This window comes from Phyllobates terribilis, unplaced genomic scaffold, assembly GCF_046119375.1.
Source record: "Phyllobates terribilis strain yellow unplaced genomic scaffold, ASM4611937v1 Scaffold_11__3_contigs__length_659146591, whole genome shotgun sequence".
Lineage (NCBI taxonomy): Eukaryota > Metazoa > Chordata > Amphibia > Anura > Dendrobatidae > Phyllobates > Phyllobates terribilis.
In genome coordinates, this window is record NW_027362771.1 from 653,176,524 (window position 1) to 653,196,630 (window position 20,107).

At 45.8% G+C, this 20,107-nt stretch overlaps 1 protein-coding gene across 1 annotated transcript in view; it reads left to right on the forward strand.

Moving 5' to 3' along the window:
- Positions 1–2,529: 2,529 nt before the first annotated feature.
- The window catches only part of LOC141167193 (asialoglycoprotein receptor 1-like), a 92,816-nt gene continuing 75,238 nt past the window's right edge, over positions 2,530–20,107 (forward strand). The window contains exons 1-3 of the mRNA XM_073654627.1: positions 2,530–2,685; positions 4,509–4,560; positions 5,590–5,703. Coding sequence (XP_073510728.1) covers positions 2,545–2,685; positions 4,509–4,560; positions 5,590–5,703 — 307 coding nt within the window. The 5' untranslated portion in view covers positions 2,530–2,544. The remainder of the gene's footprint in view (positions 2,686–4,508; positions 4,561–5,589; positions 5,704–20,107) is intronic.

Genomic DNA, 20,107 nt, shown 5'->3' on the forward strand with positions numbered 1-20,107 from the left:
GGCACTGTTCAAAGAGATGGCCATGACCTGGAGGACATTGCTTTGCACAGCGGCTATGGCCAGGTGGAAATAGCTCAGGGTAATGGCCATGACCAGGAAGACATTGCTCAGTGGAGTGGCCATGATCTGTAGAATGCGTCTTAGGAGTCATGACCGGCCATGACCAGGACACTGCTTGGAGGAATGGTGATGGCCAGGAGGACATTGCTAAGAGGAGTGGCATGATCAGGAGGACATTGCTCAGAGGAGTTGCCATGACCAAGAGGACACTGTTCAGAAGACTGGTCATGACTAAGATATTGCTCAGAGGAATGGCCGTGACCAGGAGGACATTGCTCAGAGGAACGACCCTGACCAGGAAGGCACTGTTCAAAGAGATGGCCATGACCTGGAGGACATTGCTTTGTACAGCGACCATGACCAGGTGGAAATTGCTCAGGGTAATGGCCATGACCAGGAAGACATTGCTCAGAGGAGTGTCCATGATCTGAAGAATGCGTCTTAGGAGTCATGACCGGCCATGACCAGGACACTGCTTGGAGGAATGGTCATGGCCAGGAGGACATTGCTAAGAGGAGTGGCATGATCAGGAGGACATTGCTCAGAGGAGTTGCCATGACCAAGAGGACACTGTTCAGAAGACTGGTCATGACCAGGACATTGCTCAGAGAAATGGCCGTGACCAGGAGGACATCGCTAAGAGGAACGACCCTGATCGGGAAGGCACTGTTCAAAGAGATGGCCATGTCCTGGAGGACATTGCTTTGCACAGCGGCTATGACCAGGTGGAAATTGCTCAGGGTAATGGCCATGACCAGGAAGACATTGATCAGAGGAGTGGCCATGATCTGTAGAATGCGTCTTAGGAGTCATGACCGGCCATGACCAGGACACTGCTTGGAGGAATGGTCATGGCCAGGAGGACATTGCTAAGAGGAGTGGCATGATCAGGAGGACATTGCTCAGAGGAGTTGCCATGACCAAGAGGATACTGTTCAGAAGACTGGTCATGACCAGGACATTGCTCAGAGGAATGGCCATGACCAGGAGGACATCGCTCAGAGGAACGACCCTGACCGGGAAGGCACTGTTCAAAGAGATGGCCATGACCTGGAGGACATTGCTTTGCACAGCGGCTATGGCCAGGTGGAAATAGCTCAGGGTAATGGCCATGACCAGGAAGACATTGCTCAGTGGAGTGGCCATGATCTGTAGAATGCGTCTTAGGAGTCATGACCGGCCATGACCAGGACACTGCTTGGAGGAATGGTGATGGCCAGGAGGACATTGCTAAGAGGAGTGGCATGATCAGGAGGACATTGCTCAGAGGAGTTGCCATGACCAAGAAGACACTGTTCAGAAGACTGGTCATGACTAAGATATTGCTCAGAGGAATGGCCGTGACCAGGAGGACATTGCTCAGAGGAACGACCCTGACCAGGAAGGCACTGTTCAAAGAGATGGCCATGACCTGGAGGACATTGCTTTGTACAGCGGCCATGACCAGGTGGAAATTGCTCAGGGTAATGGCCATGACCAGGAAGACATTGCTCAGAGGAGTGGCCATGATCTGTAGAATGCGTCTTAGGAGTCATGACCGGCCATGACTAGGACACTGCTTGGAGGAACGGTCATGGCAGGAGGACATTGCTAAGAGGAGTGGCATGATCAGGAGGACATTGCTCAGAGGAGTTGCCATGACCAAGAGGACACGTTTTAGCGGAGTGGCCACGACTAACAGTACACAACTCAGAGGACCTTACAGTCTAAAAAACACAAACACGTGTTGTAAATTTGGCGTAGGTGCACACACATCCAGCAGATCCATTAGGTTTTTTATGACAGAGCCAGAAGAAATAACATCTACTGGCAAGCGATTGGCTCCAGATGGAGTTGCCTCCAGCTGGTCCATTGGGAGCTATCATGGCATCAGAACCTGAACCCATTGATGGTTCTACTGGTTCGTATTCTGGTAGGCCATTCTGATCTTGGTAGTGTAAACAGTAACATGCAAAGGGATGACCATTTCATGTCCAAGGTGGTTGCAATACAGTTGGTCATTGGTTTATTATCCCACTTTTCGAACAAGTTTTGGACTGGGTCTACCAGGAATAAAATATTCCTGCACATGAATCTGTGTAAATGTATCAGTAAGTGCACAACTTCACCAGGGTCTCATAGTTTTTCTGTGAATGATATAAAAAGAAATAGACCCAAAGATTAAAGATTCATATAGGGCAGTCTTCTGCTGGACCTTTGAGACCCTTTATTTTGTAACAGCCACTGGAGACCCTTTGATCTCTGGTGGGCTAGCCTGACTCTGGAGAAGTCCCTGCAGACTGTGAAACAGAAAACACCTGGGAATTCTTACATTGATGGCCTGATAGGGGTAATATAGGACTTATAGTTAGCGATGACTTCTCAGACTGATTAGCAGAATCAGAAGATATTTGGGATGACGGGGATTTCCATCTTCACCACAACATGATGAACAATTACCAGGAACTTCTCTGAAATATTGACAACATTCTGGAGAAAAGGAAGATGATTTATGCACTCGCTGCAAATTCCCTGGAAGGGGAGTCAGGTCCTGGTCAGAGGGAAGTGATAGGGGAGGGGGAGCCGGACTTTATCTCCAGTTATGGGTCAGTCACCCTCAGAAGGAAGAAGAGGAGCGAGGCTCTGGTAATACATGCACCCTTGTAATGGGGACTGAATGGGGAAGTGGGATGGGGGCTGTGGCTGGTGTGATGATTGTCCCATGGCCCACTGCAGGTCATCATTTTGTGGATCGTGGTAGTAGTAATGGATGGTAGTAACTCACTACCACATGGTCTGGTCCCTAATATTCCTTTTTATAGAGACACAATGTCACTGAGAGCCATAAAATTTCTGGTTCTGAATCATGGGTACTGGATCACTCCACAAGAACGAAAGGCTGCGGATGTGAAGTTCTCCTGGTCTTAATAGACTTCCCTGTAGGATTTATTAGATGTACTGGGAATATGGAGACATCATGGAGGAGTATGGCCTTTAGAGTAAGATGTTCTGGGTCTCGTAGGATGTCTGGTCCATAGTGTGGTCACAGCAGGAACCATTGTTACAGAGTTGCTATAGCTCATGTATGGAGTAATTTACATATAAATGGTACTGACAATTATACAACGAGCTGATACAATGCCTGTGATAGCCTCCATATCTTATGAAGGAGCTTCAATCTACCGTGTTGGATCCTCTATGTCTCATGTCGAGACCTCCATATCTTATGGAGGAGCCTCAATGTCCCATGGTGGATCCTCTATGTCTCATGTCGAGACCTCCATATCTTATGGAGGAGCCTCAATGTCCCATGGTGGATCCTCTATGTTTCATGTCGAGACCTCCATATCTTATGGAGGAGCCTCAATGTCCCATGGTGGATCCTCTATGTCTCATGTCGAGACCTCCATATCTTATGAAGGAGCTTCAATTTACCATGTTGGATCCTCTATGTCTCATGTCGAGACCTCCATATCTTATGGTGGAGCCTCAATGTCCCATAGTGGATCCTCTATGTCTCATGTCGAGACTTCCATATCTTATGGTGGAGCCTCAATGTCCCATGGTGGATCCTCCATGTCTCATGTCTCATGTCGAGACCTCCATATCTTATGGAGGCGCCTCAATGTCCCATGGTGGATCCTCTATGTCTCATGTCTCATGTCGAGACCTCCATATCTTATGGTGGAGCCTCAATGTCCCATGTTGGATCCTCTATGTCTCATGTCGAGACCTCCATATCTTATGGAGGAGCCTCAATGTCCCATGGTGGATCCTCTATGTCTCATGTCTCATGTCGAGACCTCCATATCTTATGGTGGAGCCTCAATGTCCCATGGTGGATCCTCTATGCCTCATGTCTCATGTCGAGACCTCCATATCTTATGGAGGAGCCTCAATGTCCCATGGTGGATCCTCCATGTCTCATGTCTCATGTCGAGACCTCCATATCTTATGGAGGCGCCTCAATGTCCCATGGTGGATCCTCTATGTCTCATGTCTCATGTCGAGACCTCCATATCTTATGGTGGAGCCTCAATGTCCCATGGTGGATCCTCTATGTCTCATGTCTCATGTCGAGACCGCCATATCTTATGGTGGAGCCTCAATGTCCCATGGTGGATCCTCTATGTCTCATGTCGAGACCTCCATATCTTATGGAGGAGCCTCAATGTCCCATGGTGGATCCTCTATGCCTCATGTCTCATGTCGAGACCTCCATATCTTATGGAGGAGCCTCAATGTCCCATGGTGGAGCCTCCACATCTCATGTAGGACATCCACCTCCATTATGTCACTCTTAGGATATTATGAAAATGTGTGATCCTTGTCAGCTATTCTCTGTCATCAGCTCATGTCGCAGCCCTCCCCTTCCACCATCCAGACCAGAGCCAGCTGAAATATTGCCTCCAGAATTAAGTTCTTCTACACAAGTTTGTATTAATGAATAATTCTCCCTTCACCCTCAGACGATGTCATTAGAATACAAAGACCTTCTGAAAGAATCACCTGACAGTGAAGGTAAATGGACCTAGAGGACGAGGAAGGAGTTGGGGGCTCCCGGAGCAAAGGTTTGAGGGTGTCTGCTTTTTAAAGAAAATATACCACCTCATGGATTACAGATCTGCAGTGATGGATCCCACGCAGGAGTGCGGGAAAATGAGTGGTCATCCCCGTGGGAAGTGTGATGGTCGCCATATTGGATGTCATCCACATTTCCCTGGATTTCCCACGTCTATCACCTTGATGGAGACTCGGGGGCTTGAAAGCTGCAGGTTTCTTCCTGAGAATGTTGTCCTGCTCATTACTCTTAGCCTCTTTTATGGGGTCTACAGAGATGGCTGATTTCCCCCAGGGTCTTCGGCAAGGATCAAGCAGTAGTCTTCTCCTTCAGCTTTAGGTCCTGGACTGGAGAGGTAGAAGGGTCAGTAGTGGTAATAATTATAGATAAGAGCCCAGTAGTGGCACCAAATTAAGGCTTGGTGAAGGTGAGGAGTCTGTGTTTTGTCTCTGGGAATTTATAATATGTAATCTGAGGGCAGCATAATAAGGGGCAGAGACCCTGATCCCATCTATGTCTCACATACTGGGCTGCTGATTGTAGTTTTGATAAAATCACTTTTTTTTTTACTAAATGTATCAGTGCTCAGAATGCTGAGGCCTGTATAACCCCACCCACACCCCAGATTAGATGCTTACTGTGTACACTGTGCATAGGCAGAAAGCTGCCAATCAGTGGTCGGAGTATGCTTACTCAGAACCGCAGGTTTAGGAGGCACGAGATACCTAGTCCTGTAGTGATAATCTCCTAATAAAAGTCTGATTTTTTATTAAAATAACAAACACAGGCCAGTAAGTGACACATCACTGGATCAAGGGTCTCATGCTGCTCTCAGATCACATAACAAATACCCGCGGACCGATTCCCTCTAAGGCAAACGATCATGAATCGTCTCTAAGGATTGATTAGTTGGTGACTTGTGAGAATGGGTGAAGTGTCAGGTGACCGAGCGGTGGAGTCTCTGTAACTGACCATGTTCTCCATCCTAGAAGTGACGATGAAGCTGAGGACCCCTCCACCATCCTCTCGCCTCCTCTACGCCCTGAGCGCTCTCTGCGCCACGCTCTTCTTCATCATCATCATCCTGATCGTCGTCTTTAGAAGTAAGTGTGAAGCTCGGGAGGTCCATGCTCCACCGATCTCAGGATCTAGGTGACCATCGGTGAGCGGCGGAAGCCTCCTTCTGGTTACTCTACTGAGTTGTAATCTTGAATGATTCCATTCATTTCACCAATTAATGGACGGGAAAATGTAACAGAAAGGAATTCTATCAAATTACAACGAGAAAACCCAATAATTCCACCATTGCTTTTCTACTTTTTCTATGGTAGATTCCAGGTTTTTATCGCTTCTTATTGCATTGTTTGCAGCGCCGCTGCGATCCAAAACCTGCAGCTCTGGCGGACGATTTATTCTTCTCTTTACATAATTTACTGATCAATAGATTATTATTATTATTATTATTAATAATTATAGCACCATTAATTCCATGATCGGGATATACATAGCAAACAACAAGATACAGGAGGAGAGGACGCTGCCCGCGAGGGCTCGCAGTCTACGAGATCGGACCCTTATGGACGTCACCTTTATTTTTTTATTTCTTTGCCATCTTTATTTTTTAATGGGGGCGAAGGGGATGATTCAAAGTTTTATTTTTTATAAAAGAATATATATTTTTGAATTTTCTCTATTAATTCCCCTCCTGGGCTTAACCTGTGATCGTCTGATCTCTTATACTCTGTCCGCACTACAGCAGTCTCCTAGGAAGCCCAGCTCCAGTCTGGTCTTCACAGGGGCATCATCACACCAAGCACAGGGGTCTGCAGCATACCCACAGCTGCCATGGCAACCCATCTGCACCCTGCGATTACCACAAGGAGGGGTAGAGTGATGGGCACGTGGAACAGCGCACCCCCTGGCTATCATGCTATAAATTCTGCTGGCAGACAGCAATGCTCTCCTCTCTGTAGTGCGCAGCTTCACGCCTGCGGCCTACAGAAAGGCAGAGTGCAGGTGACTTCATGACATCACTGTGTCGCACCGTCCACGACGAGATGCCGACTGTGACATAGACTCACCAGGATCAGGGGTTAAGTGATATATAATGTTTTTTAAATTATTTTACCAGTCAACAATTGTTGAAAGCCATGGGGGAAATCATACTGTGGGGAGGGGGGATGAGGAGGTAATCATACTGTGTGTGGGGAGACGAGGGGGTCATCATACTGTGTGTCGGGAGATGAGGGGGTCATCATACTATGTGTGGGGAAATGAGGGGGTCATCATACTGTCAGAGGGAGATGAGGGGGTCATCATACTGTGTGTGGGGAGATGAGGGGGTCATCATACTGTGTGTGGGGAAACGAGGGGGTCATCATACTGTGTGTGGGGAGACGAGGAGGTCATCATACTGTGTGTGGGGAGATGAGGGGGTCATCATACTGTGTGTGAGGAGGTGAGGGGGTCATCATACTGTCAGAGGGAGATGAGGGGGTCATCATACTGTGCGTGGGGAGATGAGGGGGTCATCATACTGTGTGTGGGGAGATGAGGGGGTCATCATACTGTGTGTGGGGAGACGAGGAGGTCATCATACTGTGTGTGGGGAGATGAGGGGGTCATCATACTGTGTGTGGGGAGATGAGGGGGTCATCATACTGTGTGTGGGGAGCTGAGGGGGTCATCATACTGTCAGAGGGAGATGAGGGGGTAATCATACTGTGTGTGGGGAGATGAGGGGGTCATCATACTGTCAGAGGGAGATGAGGGGGTAATCATACTGTGTGTGGGGAGATGAGGAAGTCATCATACTGTGTGTGGAGAGATGAGGGGATTATCATACTGTGTGTGGGGAGACGAGGGGGTCATCATACTGTTTGTGGGGAGATGAGGGGGTCATCATACCGTCGGGGGAGATGAGGGGGTATTCATACTGTGTGTGGGGAGATGAGGGGGTCATCATACTGTGTATGAGGAGGTGAGAGGGTCATCATACTGTCAGAGGGAGATGAGGGGGTCATCATACTGTGTGTGGGGAGATGAGGGGGTCATCATACTGTGTGTGGGGAGATGAGTGGGTCATCATACTGTGTGTGGGGAGACGAGGAGGTCATCATACTGTGTGTGGGGAGATGAGGGGGTCATCATACTGTGTGTGGGGAGATGAGGGGGTCATCATACTGTGTGTGGGGAGATGAGGGGGTCATCATACTATCAGAGGGAGATGAGGGGGTAATCATACTGTGTGTGGGGAGATGAGGGGGTCATCATACTGTCAGAGGGAGATGAGGGGGTAATCATACTGTGTGTGGGGAGATGAGGAAGTCATCATACTGTGTGTGGAGAGATGAGGGGATTATCATACTGTGTGTAGGGAGACGAGGGGGTCATCATACTGTTTGTGGGTAGATGAGGGGGTTATCATACCGTCGGGGGAGATGAGGGGGTATTCATACTGTGTGTGGGGAGATGAGGGGGTCATCATACTGTGTGTGAGGAGGTGAGGGGGTCATCATACTGTCAGAGGGAGATGAGGGGGTCATCATACTGTGTGTGGGGAGATGAGGGGGTCATCATACTGTGTGTGGGGAGATGAGGGGGTCATCATACTGTGTGTGGGGAGACGAGGAGGTCATCATACTGTGTGTGGGGAGATGAGGGGGTCATCATACTGTGTGTGGGGAGATGAGGGGGTCATCATACTGTGTGTGGGGAGATGAGGGGGTCATCATACTGTCAGAGGGAGATGAGGGGGTAATCATACTGTGTGTGGGGAGATGAGGGGGTCATCATACTGTCAGAGGGAGATGAGGGGGTAATCATACTGTGTGTGGGGAGATGAGGAAGTCATCATACTGTGTGTGGAGAGATGAGGGGATTATCATACTGTGTGTGGGGAGACGAGGGGGTCATCATACTGTTTGTGGGGAGATGAGGGGGTCATCATACCGTCGGGGGAGATGAGGGGGTATTCATACTGTGTGTGGGGAGATGAGGGGGTCATCATACTGTGTGTGAGGAGGTGAGGGGGTCATCATACTGTCAGAGGGAGATGAGGGGGTCATCATACTGTGTGTGGGGAGATGAGGGGGTCATCATACTGTGTGTGGGGAGATGAGGGGGTCATCATACTGTGTGTGGGGAGACGAGGAGGTCATCATACTGTGTGTGGGGAGATGAGGGGGTCATCATACTGTGTGTGGGGAGATGAGGGGGTCATCATACTGTGTGTGGGGAGATGAGGGGGTCATCATACTGTCAGAGGGAGATGAGGGGGTAATCATACTGTGTGTGGGGAGATGAGGGGGTCATCATACTGTCAGAGGGAGATGAGGGGGTAATCATACTGTGTGTGGGGAGATGAGGAAGTCATCATACTGTGTGTGGAGAGATGAGGGGATTATCATACTGTGTGTGGGGAGACGAGTGGGTCATCATACTGTTTGTGGGGAGATGAGGGGGTCATCATACCGTCGGGGGAGATGAGGGGGTATTCATACTGTGTGTGGGGAGATGAGGGGGTCATCATACTGTGTGTGAGGAGGTGAGGGGGTCATCATACTGTCAGAGGGAGATGAGGGGGTCATCATACTGTGTGTGGGGAGATGAGAGGGTCATCATACTGTGTGTGGGGAGATGAGGGGGTCATCATACTGTGTGTGGGGAGACGAGGAGGTCATCATACTGTGTGTGGGGAGATGAGGGGGTCATCATACTGTGTGTGGGGAGATGAGGGGGTCATCATACTGTGTGTGGGGAGATGAGGGGGTCATCATACTATCAGAGGGAGATGAGGGGGTAATCATACTGTGTGTGGGGAGATGAGGGGGTCATCATACTGTCAGAGGGAGATGAGGGGGTAATCATACTGTGTGTGGGGAGATGAGGAAGTTATCATACTGTGTGTGGAGAGATGAGGGGATTATCATACTGTGTGTGGGGAGACGAGGGGGTCATCATACTGTTTGTGGGGAGATGAGGGGGTCATCATACCGTCGGGGGAGATGAGGGGGTATTCATACTGTGTGTGGGGAGATGAGGGGGTCATCATACTGTGTGTGAGGAGGTGAGGGGGTCATCATACTGTCAGAGGGAGATGAGGGGGTCATCATATTGTGTGTGGGGAGATGAGGGGGTCATCATACTGTGTGTGGGGAGATGATGGGGTCATCATACTGTGTGTGGGGAGACGAGGAGGTCATCATACTGTGTGTGGGGAGATGAGGAGGTCATCATACTGTGTGTGGGGAGATGAGGGGGTCATCATACTGTGTGTGGGGAGATGAGGGGGTCATCATACTGTCAGAGGGAGATGAGGGGGTAATCATACTGTGCGTGGGGAGATGAGGAAGTCATCATACTGTGTGTGGAGAGATGAGGGGATTATCATACTGTGTGTGGGGAGACGAGGGGGTCATCATACTGTTTGTGGGGAGATTAGGGGGTCATCATACCGTCGGGGGAGATGAGGGGGTATTCATACTGTGTGTGGGGAGATGAGGGGGTCATCATACTGTGTGTGGGGAGATGAGGGGGTCATCATACTGTCAGAGGGAGATGAGGGGGTAATCATACTGTGTGTGGGGAGATGAGGAAGTCATCATACTGTGTGTGGGGAGATGAGGGGGTCATCATACTGTGTGTGGGGAGATGAGGGGGTCATCATACTGTGTGTGGGGAGACGAGGGGGTCATCATACTGTGTGTGGGGAGACGAGGGGGTCATCAACTGTGTCTGGGGAGACGAGGGAGTCATCATACTGTGTGTGGGGAGATGAGGGGGTCATCATACTGTGTGTGGGGAGGCGAGGGGGTCATCATACTGTGTGTGGGGAGACGAGGGGGTCATCATACTGTGTGTAGGGAGGCGAGGGGGTCATCATACTGTGTGTGGGGAGACAAGGGGCTCATCATACTGTGTGTGGAGAGATGAGGGGATCATCATACTGTGTGTGGGGAGACGAAGGGGTCATCATACTGTGGGGGGGAGATGAGGAGGTAAACAACTATGTGTGGGGAGATGAGGGGGTCATCATACTGTGTGTGGGGAGACGAGGGGGTCATCATACTATGTGTAGGGAGGCGAGGGGGTCATCATACTGTGTGTGGGGAGACAAGGGGCTCATCATACTGTGTGTGGAGAGATGAGGGGATCATCATACTGTGTGTGGGGAGACGAAGGGGTCATCATACTGTGGGGGGGGGATGAGGAGGTAATCATACTATGTGTGGGGAGATGTGGGGTCATCATACTGTGTGTGGGGAGATGAGGGGGTCATCATACTGTGTGTGGGGAGATGAGGGGGTCATCATACTGTGTGTGGGGAGATGAGGGGGTCATCATGCTGTGCGTGGGGAGATGAGGGGTTCATCATACTGTGTGTGGGGAGATGAGGAGGTCATCATACTGTGTGTGGTGAGATGAGGGGGTCATCATACTGTGAGTGGGGAGATGAGGGGGTCATCATACTGTCGGGGGGAGATGAGGGGGTAATCATACTGTGTGTGGGGAGATGAGGAGCTCATTGTACTGTGTGTGGGGAGACGAGGGGGTCATCATACTGTGTGTGGGAAATGTGGGGGACTTCAAGGTGTGTGTGTTGGGACTGTTGGGTCAGGTGTGGGTAATCTGGGTGTCATCATGCTGTGTGGGAAGCCACCCTACTATGTGTCTGGAGCTGTGGGGTTATCATACTGTGTGTCTGTGAGGACTGTCAGAACCATCATATTCTGTGGGGGTCATAATACTGTGTAAATGTCTGTGGAGGTCATCATATCGTGGTTGGGGGATTATGGGGGTCATTATACTGTATGGGGGCTGTGTGGACGATCATGCAGTGTGTGGGCTATGGGATCATTATACTGTATGAGTGCAGTGAGGGGGCTATAATACTGTGTGTGGGAGGCTGTGGGGGCACCAGGGGGCAAAGGGGTTATTCAATTTTAAGTGGGCACTTAAGAATCATTATTGTTCTAGGGGAACTCAGTGTATTGTACAGGTGCACATAGGGGGCATTATTATTTTTTTAGGGGTCAAACACTGTGGACACTGTTTTCAAGGGCACTTGCATGCTTACCCTTTAGGGACCCTCTCAGATGTTTTTCGCACCCCACCTTCCCCACTGTGCAGACCCCAGCTATGTACAGATTACTCCAGCCCTGATCAGCGCAGTTTCTGAGATTAAATGAACAGGTCAGGCCTTGGGTGCAGCAGTATGGAGATGAGGGAATATGGTGAGACCTCCACGCTGTGTGTAACATACGGGGTGTGTTTAATATCCGGTAGACTGTCAGGTGAGAGGGCCGGACCCTCTCCCCTCCGCACCCATTTGTCATTGTTAGTTTGTTCACTGTATTTTATATTTGTATCTTATATGTAACTTTCTCCTCAAGTGCAGAATCAGGAATCAGGGCTGCTGTAAAAATAATAAGATGTGTGTATGTAGCATACAGTGTGTGTGTACATGTGTGTATGTAGCATACAGTGTGTGTGTACATGTGTGTATGTAGCATATAGTGTGTGTACATGTGTGTATGTAGCATACAGTGTGTGTGTACATGTGTGTATGTAGCATACAGTGTGTGTGTACATGTGTGTATGTAGCATACAGTGTGTGTGTACATGTGTGTATTTAGCATACAGTGTGTGTGTACATGTGTGTATGTAGCATACAGTGTGTGTGTACATGTGTGTATGTAGCATACAGTGTGTGTGTACATGTGTGTATGTAGCATTTAGTGTGTGTACATGTGTGTCTTTGTAGCATACAGTGTGTGTACATGTGTGTATGTAGCATGCAGTGTGTGTACATGTGTGTCTTTGTAGCATGCAGTGTGTGTACATGTGTGTCTTTGCAGCATGCAGTGTGTGTACATGTGTGTATGTAGCATGCAGTGTGTGTACATGTGTGTCTTTGTAGCATGCAGTGTGTGTACATGTGTGTCTTTGTAGCATACAGTGTGTACATGTGTGTATGTAGCATGCAGTGTGTGTTCATGTGTGTATGAAGCATATAGTGTGTGTACATGTGTGTATGTAGCATGCAGCGTGTGTTCATGTGTGTATGTAGCATGCAGTGTGTGTGCATGTGTGTCTTTGTAGCATACAGTGTGTACATGTGTGTATGTAGCATGCAGTGTGTTCATGTGTGTATGTAGCATATAGTGTGTGTACATGTGTGTATGTAGCATGCAGTGTGTGTACATGTGTGTATGTAGCATGCAGTGTGTGTACATGTGTGTATGTAGCATATAGTGTGTGTACATGTGTGTATGTAGCATATAGTGTGTGTTCATGTGTGTATGTAGCATGCAGTGTGTGTACATGTGTGTATGTAGCATATAGTGTGTGTACATGTGTGTATGTAGCATGCAGTGTGTGTTCATGTGTGTATGTAGCATGCAGTGTGTGTGCATGTGTGTATGTAGCATATAGTGTGTGTACATGTGTGTATGTAGCATACAGTGTGTGTTCATGTGTGTATGTAGCAAACAGTGTGTGTTCATGTGTGTATGTAGCATGCAGTGTGTGTACATGTGTGTATGTAGCATATAGTGTGTGAACATGTGTGTATGTAGCATATAGTGTGTGTACATGTGTGTATGTAGCATATAGTGTGTGTTCATGTGTGTATGTAGCATGCAGTGTGTGTACATGTGTGTATGTAGCATATAGTGTGTGTACATGTGTGTATGTAGCATGCAGTGTGTGTTCATGTGTGTATGTAGCATGCAGTGTGTGTGCATGTGTGTATGTAGCATATAGTGTGTGTACATGTGTGTATGTAGCATACAGTGTGTGTTCATGTGTGTATGTAGCAAACAGTGTGTGTTCATGTGTGTATGTAGCATGCAGTGTGTGTACATGTGTGTATGTAGCATATAGTGTGTGTACATGTGTGTATGTAGCATATAGTGTGTGTACATGTGTGTATGTAGCATACAGTGTGTGTACATATGTGTATGTAGCATATAGTGTGTGTACATGTGTATCTTTGTAGCAAGCAGTGTGTGTACATGTGTGTCTTTGTAGCAAGCAGTGTGTGTACATGTGTGTATGTAGCATATAGTGTGTGTACATGTGTGTATGTAGCATATAGTGTGTATACATGTGTGTCTTTGTAGCATATAGTGTGTGTACATGTGTGTATGTAGCATATAGTGTGTGTACATGTGTATCTTTGTAGCATGCAGTGTGTGTACATGTGTGTATGTAGCATATAGTGTGTGTACATGTGTGTATGTAGCATGCAGTGTGTGTTCATGTGTGTATGTAGCATGCAGTGTGTGTACATGTGTGTATGTAGCATATAGTGTGTGTACATGTGTGTATGTAGCATACAGTGTGTGTTCATGTGTGTATGTAGCATACAGTGTGTGTACATGTGTGTATGTAGCATATAGTGTGTGTACATGTGTGTATGTAGCATGCAGTGTGTGTTCATGTGTGTATGTAGCATGCAGCGTGTGTTCATGTGTGTATGTAGCATGCAGTGTGTGTTCATGTGTGTATGTAGCATATAGTGTGTGTACATGTGTGTATGTAACATAAAGTGTGTATTCATGTGTGTATGTAGCAAGCAGTGTGTGTTCATGTGTGTATGTAGCATATAGTGTGTGTACATGTGTGTATGTAGCATATAGTGTGTGTACATGTGTGTATGTAGCATATAGTGTGTGTACATGTGTATCTTTGTAGCAAACAGTGTGTGTACATGTGTGTATGTAGCATATAGAGTGTGTACATGTGTGTATGTAGCATATAGTGTGTGTACATGTGTGTATGTAGCATATAGTGTGTGTACATGTGTGTATGTAGCATATAGTGTGTGTACATGTGTGTATGTAGCATATAGTGTGTGTACATGTGTATCTTTGTAGCAAGCAGTGTGTGTACATGTGTGTATGTAGCATATAGTGTGTGTACATGTGTGTATGTAGCATACAGTGTAAGTACATGTGTGTCTTTGTAGCATGCAGTGTGTGTACATGTGTGTCTTTGTAGCATGCAGTGTGTGTACATGTGTGTATGTAGCATGCAGTGTGTGTACATGTGTGTCTTTGTAGCATGCAGTGTGTGTACATGTGTGTCTTTGTAGCATACAGTGTGTACATGTGTGTATGTAGCATGCAGTGTGTGTACATGTGTGTATGTAGCATATAGTGTGTGTTCATGTGTGTATGAAGCATATAATGTGTGTACATGTGTGTATGTAGCATGCAGCGTGTGTTCATGTGTGTATGTAGCATGCAGTGTGTGTGCATGTGTGTCTTTGTAGCACACAGTGTGTACATGTGTGTATGTAGCATGCAGTGTGTGTTCATGTGTGTATGTAGCATGCAGTGTGTGTGCATGTGTGTATGTAGCATATAGTGTGTACATGTGTGTATGTAGCATACAGTGTGTGTTCATGTGTGTATGTAGCAAACAGTGTGTGTTCATGTGTGTATGTAGCATGCAGTGTGTGTACATGTGTGTATGTAGCATATAGTGTGTGTACATGTGTGTATGTAGCATACAGTGTGTGTACATATGTGTATGTAGCATATAGTGTGTGTACATGTGTATCTTTGTAGCAAGCAGTGTGTGTACATGTGTGTCTTTGTAGCAAGCAGTGTGTGTACATGTGTGTATGTAGCATATAGTGTGTGTACATGTGTGTATGTAGCATATAGTGTGTATACATGTGTGTCTTTGTAGCATATAGTGTGTGTACATGTGTGTATGTAGCATATAGTGTGTGTACATGTGTATCTTTGTAGCATGCAGTGTGTGTACATGTGTGTATGTAGCATATAGTGTGTGTACATGTGTGTATGTAGCATGCAGTGTGTGTTCTTGTGTGTATGTAGCATGCAGTGTGTGTACATGTGTGTATGTAGCATATAGTGTGTGTACATGTGTGTATGTAGCATATAGTGTGTGTACATGTGTGTATGTAGCATGCAGTGTGTGTTCATGTGTGTATGTAGCATGCAGCGTGTGTTCATGTGTGTATGTAGCATGCAGTGTGTGTTCATGTGTGTATGTAGCATATAGTGTGTGTACATGTGTGTATGTAGCATACAGTGTGTGTTCATGTGTGTATGTAGCATATAGTGTGTGTACATGTGTGTATGTAGCATATAGTGTGTGTACATGTGTATCTTTGTAGCAAACAGTGTGTGTACATGTGTGTATGTAGCATATAGTGTGTGTACATGTGTGTATGTAGCATATAGTGTGTGTACATGTGTGTATGTAGCATATAGTGTGTGTACATGTGTGTATGTAGCATATAGTGTGTGTACATGTGTATCTTTGTAGCAAGCAGTGTGTGTACATGTGTGTATGTAGCATATAGTGTGTGTACATGTGTGTATGTAGCATATAGTGTGTGTACATGTGTATCTTTGTAGCATGCAGTGTGTGTACATGTGTGTATGTAGCATATAGTGTGTGTACATGTGTGTATGTAGCATACAGTGTGTGTACATGTGTGTATGTAGCATGCAGTGTGAGTACATGTGTGTATGTAGCATGCAGTGTGTGTACATGTGTGTATGTAGCATGCAGTGTGTGTACGTGTTTGTATGTAGCATGCAGTGTTTGTACATGTGTGTATGTAACATGCAGTGTGTGTACATGTGTGTATGTAGCATGCAGTGTGTGTACATGTGTGTATGTAGCATATAGTGTGTGCACATGTGCGTATGTAGCATGCAGTGTGTGTACATGTGTGTATGTAGCATGCAGTGTGTGTATATGTGTGTATGTAACATATAGTGTGTGTACATGTGTGTATGTAGCATGCAGTGTGTGTACATGTGTGTATGTAGCATACAGTGTGTGTACATGTGTGTATGTAGCATGCAGTGTGTGTACATGTGTGTATGTAGCATGCAGTGTGTGTATATGTGTGTATGTAGCATGCAGTGTGTGTACATGTGTGTATGTAGCATGCAGTGTGTGTATATGTGTGTATGTAGCATATAGTGTGTGTACATGTGTGTATGTAGCATGCAGTGTGTGTACATGTGTGTATGTAGCATATAGTGTGTGTACATGTGTCTTTGTAGCATGCAGTGTGCGAACATGTGTATCTTTGTAGCATGCAGTGTGTGTACATGTGTGTCTTTGTAGCATGCAGTGTGTGTACATGTGTGTCTTTGTAGCATACAGTGTGTACATGTGTGTATGTAGCATGCAGTGTGTGTACATGTGTGTATGTAGCATATAGTGTGTGTACAGGTGTGTATGTAGCATGCAGTGTGTGTTCATGTGTGTATGAAGCATATAATGTGTGTACATGTGTGTATGTAGCATGCAGCGTGTGTTCATGTGTGTATGTAGCATGCAGTGTGTGTGCATGTGTGTCTTTGTAGCATACAGTGTGTACATGTGTGTATGTAGCATGCAGTGTGTGTTCATGTGTGTATGTAGCATGCAGTGTGTGTGCATGTGTGTATGTAGCATATAGTGTGTGTACATGTGTGTATGTAGCATACAGTGTGCGTTCATGTGTGTATGTAGCAAACAGTGTGTGTTCATGTGTGTATGTAGCATGCAGTGTGTGTACATGTGTGTATGTAGCATATAGTGTGTGTACATGTGTGTATGTAGCATACAGTGTGTGTACATATGTGTATGTAGCATATAGTGTGTGTACATGTGTATCTTTGTAGCAAGCAGTGTGTGTACATGTGTGTCTTTGTAGCAAGCAGTGTGTGTACATGTGTGTATGTAGCATATAGTGTGTGTACATGTGTGTATGTAGCATATAGTGTGTATACATGTGTGTCTTTGTAGCATATAGTGTGTGTACATGTGTGTATGTAGCATATAGTGTGTGTACATGTGTATCTTTGTAGCATGCAGTGTGTGTACATGTGTGTATGTAGCATATAGTGTGTGTACATGTGTGTATGTAGCATGCAGTGTGTGTTCTTGTGTGTATGTAGCATGCAGTGTGTGTACATGTGTGTATGTAGCATATAGTGTGTGTACATGTGTGTATGTAGCATATAGTGTGTGTACATGTGTGTATGTAGCATGCAGTGTGTGTTCATGTGTGTATGTAGCATGCAGCGTGTGTTCATGTGTGTATGTAGCATGCAGTGTGTGTTCATGTGTGTATGTAGCATATAGTGTGTGTACATGTGTGTATGTAGCATACAGTGTGTGTTCATGTGTGTATGTAGCATATAGTGTGTGTACATGTGTGTATGTAGCATATAGTGTGTGTACATGTGTATCTTTGTAGCAAACAGTGTGTGTACATGTGTGTATGTAGCATATAGTGTGTGTACATGTGTGTATGTAGCATATAGTGTGTGTACATGTGTGTATGTAGCATATAGTGTGTGTACATGTGTGTATGTAGCATATAGTGTGTGTACATGTGTATCTTTGTAGCAATCAGTGTGTGTACATGTGTGTATGTAGCATATAGTGTGTGTACATGTGTGTATGTAGCATATAGTGTGTGTACATGTGTATCTTTGTAGCATGCAGTGTGTGTACATGTGTGTATGTAGCATATAGTGTGTGTACATGTGTGTATGTAGCATACAGTGTGTGTACATGTGTGTATGTAGCATGCAGTGTGAGTACATGTGTGTATGTAGCATGCAGTGTGTGTACATGTGTGTATGTAGCATGCAGTGTGTGTACGTGTTTGTATGTAGCATGCAGTGTTTGTACATGTGTGTATGTAACATGCAGTGTGTGTACATGTGTGTATGTAGCATGCAGTGTGTGTACATGTGTGTATGTAGCATATAGTGTGTGCACATGTGCGTATGTAGCATGCAGTGTGTGTACATGTGTGTATGTAGCATGCAGTGTGTGTATATGTGTGTATGTAGCATATAGTGAGTGTACATGTGTGTATGTAGCATGCAGTGTGTGTACATGTGTGTATGTAGCATACAGTGTGTGTACATGTGTGTATGTAGCATGCAGTGTGTGTACATGTGTGTATGTAGCATGCAGTGTGTGTATATGTGTGTATGTAGCATGCAGTGTGTGTACATGTGTGTATGTAGCATGCAGTGTGTGTATATGTGTGTATGTAGCATATAGTGTGTGTACATGTGTGTATGTAGCATGCAGTGTGTGTACATGTGTGTATGTAGCATATAGTGTGTACATGTGTGTATGTAGCATATAGTGTGTGTACATGTGTGTATGTAGCATGCAGTGTGTGTACATGTGTGTATGTAGCATATAGTGTGTGTACATGTGTGTATGTAGCATGCAGTGTGTGTACATGTGTGTATGTAGCATATAGTGTGTGTACATGTGTGTATGTAGCATATAGTGTGTGTACATGTGTCTTTGTAGCATGCAGTGTGCGAACATGTGTATCTTTGTAGCATGCAGTGTGTGTACATGTGTGTCTTTGTAGCATGCAGTGTGTGTACATGTGTATATGTAGCATGCAGTGTGTGTACATGTGTGTATGTAGCATACAGTGTGTGTACATGTGTATTTGTAACATGCAGTGTGTGTACATGTGTGTATGTAGCATTTAGTGTGTCTTTGTAGCATACAGTGTGTGTACATGTGTGTATGTAGCATGCAGTGTGTGTACATGTGTGTGTTTGTAGCATGCAGTGTGTGTACATGTGTGTATGTAGCATACAGTGTAAGTACATGTGTGTCTTTGTAGCATGCAGTGTGTGTACATGTGTGTCTTTGTAGCATGCAGTGTGTGTACATGTGTGTATGTAGCATGCAGTGTGTGTACATGTGTGTCTTTGTAGCATGCAGTGTGTGTACATGTGTGTCTTTGTAGCATACAGTGTGTACATGTGTGTATGTAGCATGCAGTGTGTGTACATGTGTGTATGTAGCATATAGTGTGTGTACATGTGTGTATGTAGCATGCAGTGTGTGTTCATGTGTGTATGAAGCATATAGTGTGTGTACATGTGTGTATGTAGCATGCAGCGTGTGTTCATGTGTGTATGTAGCATGCAGTGTGTGTACATGTGTGTCTTTGTAGCATACAGTGTGTACATGTGTGTATGTAGCATGCAGTGTGTTCATGTGTGTATGTAGCATATAGTGTGTGTACATGTGTGTATGTAGCATGCAGTGTGTGTACATGTGTGTATGTAGCATGCAGTGTGTGTACATGTGTGTATGTAGCATATAGTGTGTGTACATGTGTGTATGTAGCATATAGTGTGTGTTCATGTGTGTATGTAGCATGCAGTGTGTGTACATGTGTGTATGTAGCATATAGTGTGTGTACATGTGTGTATGTAGCATGCAGTGTGTGTTCATGTGTGTATGTAGCATGCAGTGTGTGTGCATGTGTGTATGTAGCATATAGTGTGTGTACATGTGTGTATGTAGCATACAGTGTGTGTTCATGTGTGTATGTAGCAAACAGTGTGTGTTCATGTGTGTATGTAGCATGCAGTGTGTGTACATGTGTGTATGTAGCATATAGTGTGTGTACATGTGTGTATGTAGCATATAGTGTGTGTATGTAGCATACAGTGTGTGTACATATGT